We start from the raw sequence: 12,029 nt of genomic DNA, 5'->3' as shown, positions 1-12,029 counted from the left end.
ACACTTGCTTCAGGATTAAAAATACACTCTTAGCCCTCTCTGTTTTCTTCTGAAGTAGGGACACAGGACCACATTGTGGAAAAGGGACCAGTCCAGGAGACAAATGACTCACTGTCTCCTGAGGCTCCAGTGTCCTCAGGAATAGCATAAAGGAGGGGGTGAGGATTCCCGCCTTGTCAGTTCCATGTGAGCATGACAGTGACATATGAGACAGTACTTTACAAAACTCTAGGGGAAATAGAAATTACTAGATCTGGAAGACAAACCTGATCTTAAGTTCCTGAGGCATTAGCAAAGAAGTGTTTAGAGGAATAAGTCAAACACAGAAAAGGTTCCTTGCTAATTATCATATTTCTCTAAATGGAAACAGTTTGAAGGTAAGGTGAATTTGAGTACGTGTGCAGTTCGCTCGCCTGATGAGCGCTCAGGCCTGCTGAGCTGAGCCATCACTCCCGTAGATCTAGCGCACACACCCTCCCTCGGTAACTTTTTTCTTTTTCAAATACAAGATACAAGAGGAAAGGAGACTCCTGCCTTGGCATTAACCCCAAGAAGCAGTGTATATCCTGGGAGGGGGCTTCCACGGAAAAGAAGCCTTCGCACAAGCACGTTGAGCGCTATTTTACGAAGAAGAGTGTGGTATTAATGAACATGGATGGAGTTGCCGTTGGCAGTAAAAACGAACCTCCCTCATCTGAGCCAATCTCGTTTATCCCAGTGAAGGGCCTGGATGAGGTGGTTCCTCCCGTTACAACCTGGTTGAACCCTCTGGGGATTTACGATCAGTCCACCACGCAGTGGTTACAAGGACAGGGTCCTTCAGAGCCAGAATCGAAGCAGCCAGACTCACAGACGGACAGAGAGAGCGCACTACTCAAGGCCAAGGTGGAGGAGTTCAACAGGAGAGTCCGGGAGAACCCCCGGGACATTCAGCTCTGGATGGCATTTGTTGCTTTTCAGGTAAGTAGCGCTGTTGCAGTTCTGTTACTTTGGAATGACTGTCCTTGTTTGGGGCAAACTGATGGGTTCTGCAGCAGTTTGGGGCCCCCGGGAGGACCCTGGCCCGGGACATTTGAAGACGATTAGACCATAGGCCCTGCCCTGAGCTCGCTGCAAGCCCACTGAGGCAGTTGGCCATGTGAAGAATAAGTGCTTTTGGGTATAATTTCGGTGTGGGATGAGGGAGTGACATGCCTCTAGGGAGTGAGAAAGGGCTTCTAGAAGAAGGTGACGTTTGAACAGAATCTGGGGAGAAGCAGCGTGCAGAATGCGCCTTCTCATCACGTGACCCAGCGGGAGCTCTGTGCTCCCTTTCTGAAACACTTGCCTTTGTCTTCATCCTACTTAGTTTTTTTTGAACCATTGTATAGTGTTATACAGTTATGTTTTGCTCCACATTTGGCTGTTTTATGGGTAAAGTCAGCTTTTGAGAAGCAGTATTCCAGGAGCTGCCTGCCCTCTATTGTTACATGACCTCACGACCAAGCGCAGACAGGTGAATCAGGTGAAATACACGCTCCGTGGTATCAGGTGATACACTGAGGAATGGAGTTTTCACTCCGAAAAATGCTGTGATAAATAAGTGGCGATCAAGAAAGTCTGAATGACAATTGGTTTTGGGAGGCGATAGACATTGGGGCTTGTAAGGAGCTCTGTTGTGCTGGTGGAGTTTTGAGGCTCTCTTACTTCCACTTGAAAATTGATGTTTTTGTTTTGAGGACGAAGTCATGAAAAGCCCTGGCCTGTATGCCATCGAGGAGGGAGAGCAGGAGAAGCGGAAGCGGTCTCTGAAGCTGGTTCTGGAGAAGAAGCTGGCCATCCTGGAGCGGGCCATTGAGAGCAACCAGAGCAGCGTGGAGCTGAAGCTCGCCAAACTGAAGCTCTGCACGGAGTTCTGGGAGCCCTCCACCCTGGTCAAAGAGTGGCAAAAACTGATATTCTTACATCCCAACGATACAGCCCTTTGGCAGAAGTACCTTTTATTTTGCCAGAGCCAGTTTAGCACCTTCACCGTGTCAAAGATCCACAGTCTTTATGGAAAATGCCTGAGCACCTTGTCTGCGGTGAAGGATGGCAGCATCTTATCGCACCCTGCCTTGCCGGGCACCGAAGAGGCAATGTTTGGTAAGAAGCTGAGGACCAGATCCATTTATATTGGGGTGCTTATCCTTTCTTTTGGCTCTAGTCAAAAATGAAGATTTGTTTCTGGTGTATTTTAGAAACGTCAGAACTGATAAAACAGATTTAAACAAAAAGCATCAGGATGCCTTTGGATTAGAACAGATTCTGTGTCCAACTTCTTGGGAGAGGTGAGCGATGGGTATTAGAGCCAAAAAAGTTAGTGAAACCTCAGTGGTCTAGGAGTTCCAGGTTTTCTGCTTATTAACCGAGGAAACAGAGCCTAATTCTCGGCTGTTGTGGCTGTCAGTGGCCTTCCCTATGGAGATACTTGCCTGCCCCTCTCACCTGCTCTCAGGTCTCCAGCAGTGGTGTTCATGGGGATGCCCTGATGGCTGCAGGTCAGCGCACAGAGGCAGCTATCCATGTCATTACTCCTGAACACTTCTGGGGGGTCCTGAAGGAGCCTGGAATACAAATTTTGTCCAGTAATGAGGTACAGAAGGCAGCAGGTGACACAGGAGCTGGAGGATGTCACTTGACCTACATCCTGGATTTGCCCTTCCCTGGTTCCCTTGGGACCCTGTGACCTCACATATTTCCTTAACCTGCCTGAGCTCCCATTTCTCCCCCAGCAACGATGATATAATAGTTGCTCTATACGGTAACTGAGCATGTTCACAGAGATTGACATGTGAGTCTGGCTCGGTGCCTAGTGCACGGCAGGCATATATTTGATCAAAACCTTGCTGTTTCTGTTAAATTCTAAAGATGTAAATGTTTTGCCCTAGAAATAAAAAGCATTTACCACACTAACATAGAGTCTCATATTTGATATCCTTTGTGGTATGCTCAAATGGCCAGTGCTACTTGGTAAATGGAATTGTACCACCGTTCAGACAAACCAAAATCATCAGAGAGGGAACCTTGATTTGTTTACAGTGGACTCGGAACAGATGGTGAAAATTGCTGGTGAATCTACCATCTAGCGATCAGTCGAGCACAGATCTTTGCTTTCTAATGAAAATCTTTGCTTTTCCTAGAATTTTTCTTGCAATAATGAGTTTTCAGTGTTTAATAACTGTTTAGACCAACCTCTTACCTTGTTTTTATGTAATGTACATAGTTTTTATTAATATTTGTATTTCACGATGGTTTTGTGTGAAAATTGGAATAAAGGTACTTTGCAGTTCTATAGTGAGTCCTTGTAATAAGGACACACGTCTTTACAGCCTTGAAATGATCACAGTAACTAATTTTGGAGAAAAAGATGTTTTTGGTGTTGAAGTGCACGTTTCTAGAAGTTGTGTTCTTTGCCTTCTGTGGTGTTAACCAGGATTCTCCCTCTTGCTGTCCCGTTCTCAGCGCTCTTTCTTCAGCACTGCCACTTCCTGCGGCAGGCCGGTCACTCAGAGAAGGCGGTCTCTCTGTTCCAGGCCATGGTGGACTTCACCTTCTTCAAACCCGACAGCGTGAAAGACCTGCCTACCAAGGGACAGGTGTGGGTTCTAGTTCTGTGACCCGTCTCTCCCCAATACCCCCCTCTCCTTCCTCCACCACTCCCCTCCCCCTCCTTCTCCTTTCTCTTTCTCTTTCTCTTCTGGGGGCAGGTGTGGATGATGGGAGATGGTTTGGTAGTTTTAAAATATATCCTCCTCTATATCAGTCCTGCTGAAAAACTGTTGCTCATAATATTCTGATGATCCAAGGACAATTCCATAATGAAGGTAGTGAAAATTGGAGAGAGAAAAGATCCACTCCCCCCCAGTATAAAGACTCACTGTGTCCCCCTGTTTTCTTACTTATGGGCCTTATTTCAATGCTAATTGTCTCCACTAGGAAACAGTTGTTATGCCTTTTAGAGCACATCTTACCATCTCCTGCCTCTCCACATTCTAAACTGGGTCTCAGGTCATCTTCCCAGTTAGCATTTCCACAATGTAAGATCTTTGCGGGAGTTTCAGACAATAGCACTTGTTGGCACTCTGTCAACACCCATCCTAACCGGGGAGGTGAGAATCATTTAGATGACAAGTGAACATTGCCCATATTTGTGATGTAGAAGCAATAAAAAAAAATCTCATCACAGAGCTATCCATATAAGAAAGCCGCCTTTTCCCTTTTTCCTTGGAAGAAATCTCGGTTTCCTACTTTGCGATAGGGGTCAGGTGGAGGATGGATAGGGTATCTGAATTTATGGTGAACTTACAGAGGTATTGAGAAGCTAAGATCTCCATCTTGTGGAATTTTCATGAATTGCCTTTAAAGACTATTTTTATCATTATTATATTTTTTTCTAGAGGAAGTTGGGTTGAAGAGTATTGGTTAACATTAATATATTTGATTAGTAGTATAATAAGCCAGATAACAAAATTGTTTTAAGACATACTTTGCTATGTTAAGGATATGCTGTGCTATGGAAGTGAATCTTAGCTGACTGCAGGGCCTTGGGAGTGTGGTTGTGGGGTCAGGATCAGAGTAGCCTTAGCCTTCATCCCCACCCTTTGCTGACCCTGCAGACTGGTTTAGAACGAACAGCCACTGCTTGTGAGTATGAAGCCTCAGGAGTCGCTCCCCTAAAGTGTCAGCAGAGCCTGCTGCATGCTCTTGAGATTTTGCATACTAACAACACTTGTTTCAAAGCATTTACAAGACAACTTTGAATAAAGCTTTTTCTTTAATGACATTCCATATTTTTATTTTATTTTATTTTATTTTATTTATTTATTTATTTATTTATTTATTTTTTTACATTCCATATTTTTAAAACCAAGAAACATTGTTACAAGAAACAGTAGTAGAGCATAAAAGAGGCAGAGTCTGATCTGTGTTTCTACAGAATAAATAAATAGGTTATAATGATCAAACCAAAACAAAACCAAAACAAAACAGCACTTCTTTTTCTTGAGTGCGCTTCTGTCCAGGAAGCTTAAGACCTGGGGAGAGGGAGTGTGGTCTCTGGCTCCCCTTCCCAAGCTACAGGGCCTGTGTCAGGACCGTTGCCTGCCCCTGGGGCTGTCCTGGATGCAGCCCTCTTCTGGGTGTGCGTGGCACTTCCCCAGGCTCAGGCTGGACGTTCCTGTTGCTCCCAGCCCACAGCGTGTCATTGAAAACCTTGTCCTTCTCTAAAGGTTTCTTACAAAAGCTTTCCTTAAGCAAGGACTTTAAAGTCCTTATTGTCAACTGATAACACGATTGCTTTCCTATTCATTGCTGTGTTCACGTTTTCCATAGGACATTACTTTTTTTTTTTTTTTTAAGGATTTTATTTAATTGACAGAGACATGCACAAGCACAGAGAACAGGAGGGAGAGGGAGAAGCAGACTCCCCGCTGAGCAGGGACCCCCCCCCCCCCCGAGATCATGACCTGAGCCTTAGGCAGACAAATGACTGAGCCACCCGGGCATCCCGGGAATTACTGCACTGAACTAGTCACTACACACAGCAGACTTAATGCCCCAATGTGTGAGAGCAGAGGTGTGATCACAGGGCCTGGCTTCAACATGCAGACCTTTTATTCACTGGATGCCTGCCACATGGAGCTTGGTGCCAATAAGCATTTGTTGAATCTGTACTCTGTATTGGGCTCTGTGCTAGACGTCAGGAACATAAGAGTTGAGATGTCATGCCCTAAAGAGCTCCCACTCTGTCCTGTTGAAACTTTGAATCCCCTTGTCCTCAGAAGGTCTTGAGTACAATATGATTTCAGGTACTAAGGGGCCCAGTGGCTTTAGGGGAACTGGGTGTGTCCCTGTCCCCAAGGGTCAGAACTGGGAAACCATTCCTCTCCTGCCTGGCTAGAGGCCCTTCTCGACCATGTCCAGTCTTTTCCTAACACACTCTCAGAAGTGGCAGCCTGTCACCTTTTGCCATATTCTGTTACACGTCACGAGTTCCAGTCCACACTCAGGTGTGAATGCCACAAGGCAGGGGTATGGTCACAGTGGGGCTCTCTTGGAGGCTGCCTACCACACTAGGTCATTATTTTTCCTGTCTTAGGGTGTATCATATACACTGGAAAGACAAATGGCAAGCAAGATTTCAACCATAAGCCTCTCTCTCTCTTTTTTTTTTTTTTAAAGATTTAGTTTATTTCAGAGAGAGCTAGAACACAAAGCAGTAGGGGAGCAGCAGAGGGAGAGGGAGAAGTAGACTCCGCGCTGAGCAGGGAGCCTGATGTGGGACTTGATCCCATGAACTGAAGGCAGACGCTTAACTGGCTGAGCCCCCCAGGCACCCCCTGTGAGTCCCACTCCTGCTAGTCAGAACATACTTTGCTCAGTGACTCAGCAGATTTGTACCTGTTAATCTAATAATGTTTGTATTTTCAACCTGCACAGGTGGACTTCTTTGAGCCCTTCTGGGACAGCGGGGAGCCCCGGGCCGGGGAGAAGAGCGCCCGAGGCTGGAGAGCATGGATGCACCAGCAGGAGCGAGGGGGCTGGGTGGTCATCGGTGCAGGTGAGGCACCTCTCAGGCAGGTTGTGTATGCCTCTGCCTATTTCTTCTGGAATGTGTTTTCACAGCTTTATGATTATTTGTTTATGTGTATATGCTCTTCAGCAGTCCCTGAGAACACTGTAGAAACATCACAGTGTCAAAAATGCATTAAGTGGATGTATTGGGAGAGCAGACTGTCTCTCACCCTTAGGGTCTTTCAACTCCCTCCATCCTGTTGAGGGTTTGTTTCTTTCCAGAAGACATTTCATTTTCCTTGTACTTTTTTTTTTTAAACTTAGTTCTTTTATTTATTAATGTATCATTTTAAAGATTTTATGTATTTACTTGAGAGAGAACCACACACATGAGCAGGGAGCCCGATGTGGGGCTCGATCCCAGGACCCAGAGATCATGACCTGAGCCCAAGGCAGAGGCTTAACTGACTAAACCACTCAGGCCCCTGTTCCTTGTTTATTTTAAAATACTTATAGATGTACAAGAAGTTGGAAAAAAAAATACACTGGGAGGTTTTGTGTCCCCCACCAGTTCCCGCCCATGCCAATGCCAGGATGCAGAAGCACAGTCCAGAAATTGGCCCCAGCAGTGTGTGGCAAGCACATAGGTGCACGCATGTTTGGTACTGATGGGCTTTATCACATGTGCAGCTTCCTTTAACCACGTCCATGGTCACATACAGAACCAGTCATCAGCACAGAGTTCCCCGATGCTGTCCCTTGTAGCCTTTATCCCCGCCACGCTCCCCTCTGAGGACATCACTATTATATTATATAGTAATATATAATATATAGTAATATATTATCACTATTATCACTATTATGTTGTCATGTTACTTCGCGTATGTTATATAAATGGAATTATGTGACTTTTTAGAACAATTTCCTATTGTTATAAAAATATATACACAATTTACCGTTGAAAAAAACATTTTTTGAGCCCACAGTGCCGTGGCGTTGACTGCATGTACACTCTCGTACAAGTGTCTTAGCATCTGTCCATCTCCTCAGCTCTCACGTCCCCAGTGGGAACCTGCACCCACTACGCAGCAGCTCCCCCTCCCTCCCTGCCCCTGAGGACCACCGTGGCACCTGCTGTCTCTATGGATTGATTATTTTAGGGACCCCAGAGAAGGAGCAGACAATTTTGTTGTGTGGTGACTAGCTTATTTCACTTAGTGCAATGTCTCCGTCCAGCTGTTGTCGGACGCTGAGGTTGCCTCACCTTTTGGCAGTTGTGAGTGATGCTGCAGAGAATGTAGGTGTACAAGTACCCAGAGGTGAAAATGCTGGATCGTATGGTAGTTTTTTTGATTCTTTGAGGAAACCATTGTACTGTCCGCAGGGCTGCACCGTTTTATGTTCCCGCCATTGCTGCACAGGGGTTCTAGTCTCTTCACATCCTCACCAACATCTATTTTCTCTCTAATTTCTTAATGATCAGTTTTTGTTTTTTTTTTTTCCCATTTAGTGTCATTCCCCTGAAATCTGTGGGAATTGTTGCGTGCATCTGTCATTTGTTGCATCTATCTTGGGGAGTAGTTCGTGGTGTAGACGTACCGTGGTTTATTTTGCTGCTCACTGGCTGCAGGATGTTGGGAATGTTCCTGGCATGTGGCTGTTACGAATAATGCTGCTGGGGTACAGGTGTTTGTGGGTACATGGGTTTTCATTTTTCTGGTGCCAGCACCCAAGAATACAGGTCCCAGGTCTTATAGAAAGTGTGTTTTGTGTTTTGTTTTGTGCACGTTTAATTTTATAAGAAATCGACCTCCTGTTTTCTAGGGTAGCTGTACCATTTTATATACCCTGTTTATTTGTAAATTTTTTTTTTAAGATTTTATTTATTTATTCATGAGAGGCACAGAGAGAGAGAGAGAGAGGCAGAGACACAGGCAGAGGGAGAAGCAGGACCCATGCAGGGAGCCTGACGTGGGACTCGATTCCGGGTCTCCAGGATCATGCCCTAGGCCGAAGGTGGCACTAAACTGCTGAGCCACTGGGGCTGCCTGTAAATTTTTTTAAAAGATTTTATTTATTCATGAGAGATAGAGAGAGAGAGAGAGGCAGAGGCACAGGCAGAGGGAGAAGAAGGCTCCATGCAGGGAGCCCGACTCGATCCTGGGTCTCTAGGATCACGCCCTGGGCTGAAGGCAGCGCTAAACCACTGAGCCATCTGGGCTGCCCCTTATTTGTAAATATTGAACTTTACTGAAGACCCAAGACTTTTCTTCCATTCTGAACATGTCATTTGGCGTTCTAGAACTGTGTTGTCCAGGATTGGGAGGCATTAGCCACATGCAGCCTTTTAATTAAGATGAAATAAAATTTAAGATTTAGTTCTGCTGCCAGCTGCATTTCAGGTGTCCAGTGAGTGACAGGTGGCTGATTGCCATATTAGACACGCAAGATACCTATTACGTCGTTGTCATAAAAGGTTCTGTTGGACAGTGCTGCTCTAGGATATGTGTGTTCCCATGTTAATTGCTGTGATAGCATTAAAAATCATCTGATTTCATTAGTGATCTGCCAGGGGTTTTTGGGAACGTGATTCATGATGGGAGGGTCCCTCAATGCCTTTGAACCCCTGCATGTCCCAGAATGCTAGGCCTGTCTTACTCCTCTTGGCACTGCAGATGCCCACTCCAGACCAGCAGACCAATTGGGTGTCAGTGACAGTTTTATTTGCTGGTGAGGTGAGCTAAAAGGTTTATTCTTGCCTAGATGATGAGGATGATGAACCAGAAGACGAGGACCAGGAAATAAGAGATAAGAGCCTGCCCAAGTGGCAGATCTGGCTTGCCGCCGAGCGGTCCCGAGACCAGAGGCACTGGCGGCCATGGCGCCCTGATAAGTCCAAGAAGCAAACTGAGGAAGACTGTGAGGACCCTGAGAGACAGGTAAGTGTCCCAGCCCGGGAGGGAGGGCAGCTGCGGGGTCCCTACCTTCTCCCACTTCCATGGGGTGCTTACCTGAAGGAAGGTTGCTGAGCTCTCAGAGCACCTGCCTGGCTTGGGGGATGTTTGCTCACTCCTGTTCTTGTCTGTGGAAATTTCATCGGCCACTGGTGATGTGGGAGCACAGGGGGACTTGACCAGCTGGTTCCTGTACCCAGGAGGAGGGTAGGCTCCTCTGGAGATTGTCATCCAGTTTATTCAGAGAATTTTTCTCGAGGAAGCCTGAGGACTCAGGGTTTTAAAAACGTGGTATCCCTTGGGACGCCTGGGTGGCTCAGTGGTTTAGTGTCTGCCTGCTGCTCAGGGTGTGATCCTGGAGTCCTGGGATCGAGTCCCACATCGGGTTCCCTGCATGGAGCCTGCTTCTCCCTCTGCCTGTGTCTCTGCCTCTCTTTCGCTCTCTGTGTTTCTCATGAATAAATAAATAAACTTTTTTTTTTTTTTTAAAGTGGTATCCCTGTCCGAGGTTATTTAGCTGTATGCACTTTCCCCACCGTGCTTGTGCATTCTCAGAGATGGGGCAGATAGATTTGACCGGGGAGACGGGAGGAACTGTTCAGGGAGGCCATCCTGGGAAGAGTTCGTACACGGCTTGTCTTGCTGGGGAAGGAACCTGCATTACTGAGCACCTGTTGTGCATCAGGCACTTCACTTACATTATCTTGTTTGCTGTCATTGAGTGACTTGATCTGTGCTACTCCATGTCTGGTGGCCAGTGGCTCTGGACATTTGGCATTAGTTAAATAAAGAGAAGAGATCCTGTTTGGAGACCAGAAGGTTTTTTTTTTTTTTTTTAAGATTTTATTTCTTTATTCATGGGGTGGGGGGTGGGGGGCAGAGACACAGGCAGAGGGAGAAGCAGGCCCCATGCAGGGAGCCTGACGGACTCGATCCTGGATCTCCAGGATTACACCCTGGGGTGCAGGCAGTGCTAAACTGCTAAAAAAAAAAAAAAAAAAAAAAAAGATTTATTTATTTATTATTTTAGAGAAAGAAGAGGGCAGAGGGAGAGGGAGAGAGAATCCCAAGCAGACTCTGCCCTGAGCTTGGAGCCCAATATGGGGCTCGATCTCATGACCTTGAAATCATGATCTGAGCCAAAATCAAGAGTCTAATTGCCTCCTGTGGCACCCAGGTGCCCTCAAATGATAAAATTCTTATCTTCTATCTTATTAAAGAGTTTTAAGGGGTTGTAACTTATCCAAGTAACTATAAAAGCAATTATGCGTGCTTTCAGAAGTGAGCATAATCCTAGATTTTCTGTGAGGCTCCTTTGGAAGGTTTTGGCTTAAGCCCTGTCTTCACAGTCTTCTCTCCTGAGAGTCTCTGGGAAGTGTGAGAATGGTGCCAAGTCCCCTCCAGCTCCCCTAGGCCCCCCTTCCTGCCCCGCCCCCCCCCGCCCCCCCCCCCCCCCCCCCCCCCCCCCCCCGCCTCCCTCAGGCTCCCCTCTGGCTCCCCAGGGCCTTTCAAGGAAAAAAACCTCTGGCTTTTTTGCATCTTGCCGGGGAAACCTAGATCTTGTCTGTTTAAAGTTTTAAATTGAATAAAGTTGAATCGTTCACACATCGTGTGAAAGGAGCCCTGGGGAAAGTCGAGAAGCCTTGTTGCTTGGCGAGGTAAACCACCCCAGCTTCCCAGAGGGTCACTCTACCTTGTCTGTGTCGCAGGTGCTGTTCGATGACATCTCGCCATCTCTGATCCAGCTCTCCAGCCCAGATCTTCGGTTTCAGCTGGTCGCAGCCTTTCTGCAGTTCCTGGGCGTGCCCTCTGACCTCAGCCCCCCAGCCTCCTGCCTCTACCTGGCCATGGATGAGAACAGCATCTTTGACAATGGGTTTTATGATGAAAAGCCGTTGACTTCTCTCAACCTTTCCTTTTCTGGCATCAGCTGTGTGGGCCGCTCAGACCCACTGGGCTGCCGGCGCTGGACCCGGGGTCACAATCGAGAGGGCGAGGAGTTCATCCGCAACATCTTTCACCTTGTGATGCCTCTGTTTTCAGGCCAGGAGAGGTCTCAGCTCTGCTTCTCCTGGCTACGGTACGAGATGGCGAAGGTAACTCCGGCCCCCGCCAGTCCCATATGGGGGCTTCAGGAACAATTGTGGGCTCTTGGTGTTCCTCGGAGCACTGGGCCATGGCACCACTTTGTTCAGGGATCCCCAAAGTCCCAGGGTGTGGCTGCCCCTGCAGAGGGGCTGCAGAGGGGAGGAAAGCAGGGAGCATGCAGCTCATCAGTGGCTGGAGCTGTTCATGGTGGTTGCCCTTCTGCTTCCAGGTGTTTGGGGTTGTAGGAGCAGTTAGTGTGAAGAACCAAGCTTAGGCAGGGGTTGGAGGATCTCAGGGTTGATTAAAGTAGATAAAATAAGCTACTTACTTACCCTGCTCTTCGTGTCTGTCTTCCTGCTAGAAATTCCTCTAGGATGGACTCTTCTGCCTCCTGCTGGCCACCAGTTAGCACTGACCCTTGACACCCTGGGTTCGGGGGGCTCCAACTGCAGG

The 12,029-nt window shown here is 47.1% G+C and overlaps 1 protein-coding gene across 2 annotated transcripts in view; it reads left to right on the top strand.

Moving 5' to 3' along the window:
* The window catches only part of NRDE2 (NRDE-2, necessary for RNA interference, domain containing), a 49,915-nt gene that overhangs the window by 28,738 nt on the left and 9,148 nt on the right, over positions 1 to 12,029 (top strand). For both annotated transcript variants that reach the window (XR_013386744.1, XM_077910338.1), the window contains exons 5-10: positions 510 to 960; positions 1,719 to 2,124; positions 3,484 to 3,617; positions 6,460 to 6,580; positions 9,298 to 9,473; positions 11,198 to 11,584. Coding sequence is in view for 1 of the 2 variants with exons in the window: in XM_077910338.1 (XP_077766464.1) it covers positions 510 to 960; positions 1,719 to 2,124; positions 3,484 to 3,617; positions 6,460 to 6,580; positions 9,298 to 9,473; positions 11,198 to 11,584 (1,675 nt within the window). In the remaining variant the exon portion in view is untranslated. The remainder of the gene's footprint in view (positions 1 to 509; positions 961 to 1,718; positions 2,125 to 3,483; positions 3,618 to 6,459; positions 6,581 to 9,297; positions 9,474 to 11,197; positions 11,585 to 12,029) is intronic.

Source organism: Canis aureus, chromosome 9 (assembly GCF_053574225.1).
Source record: "Canis aureus isolate CA01 chromosome 9, VMU_Caureus_v.1.0, whole genome shotgun sequence".
Classification (NCBI taxonomy): Eukaryota; Metazoa; Chordata; class Mammalia; order Carnivora; family Canidae; genus Canis; species Canis aureus.
This window is presented reverse-complemented; position numbering and strand designations above follow the sequence as displayed.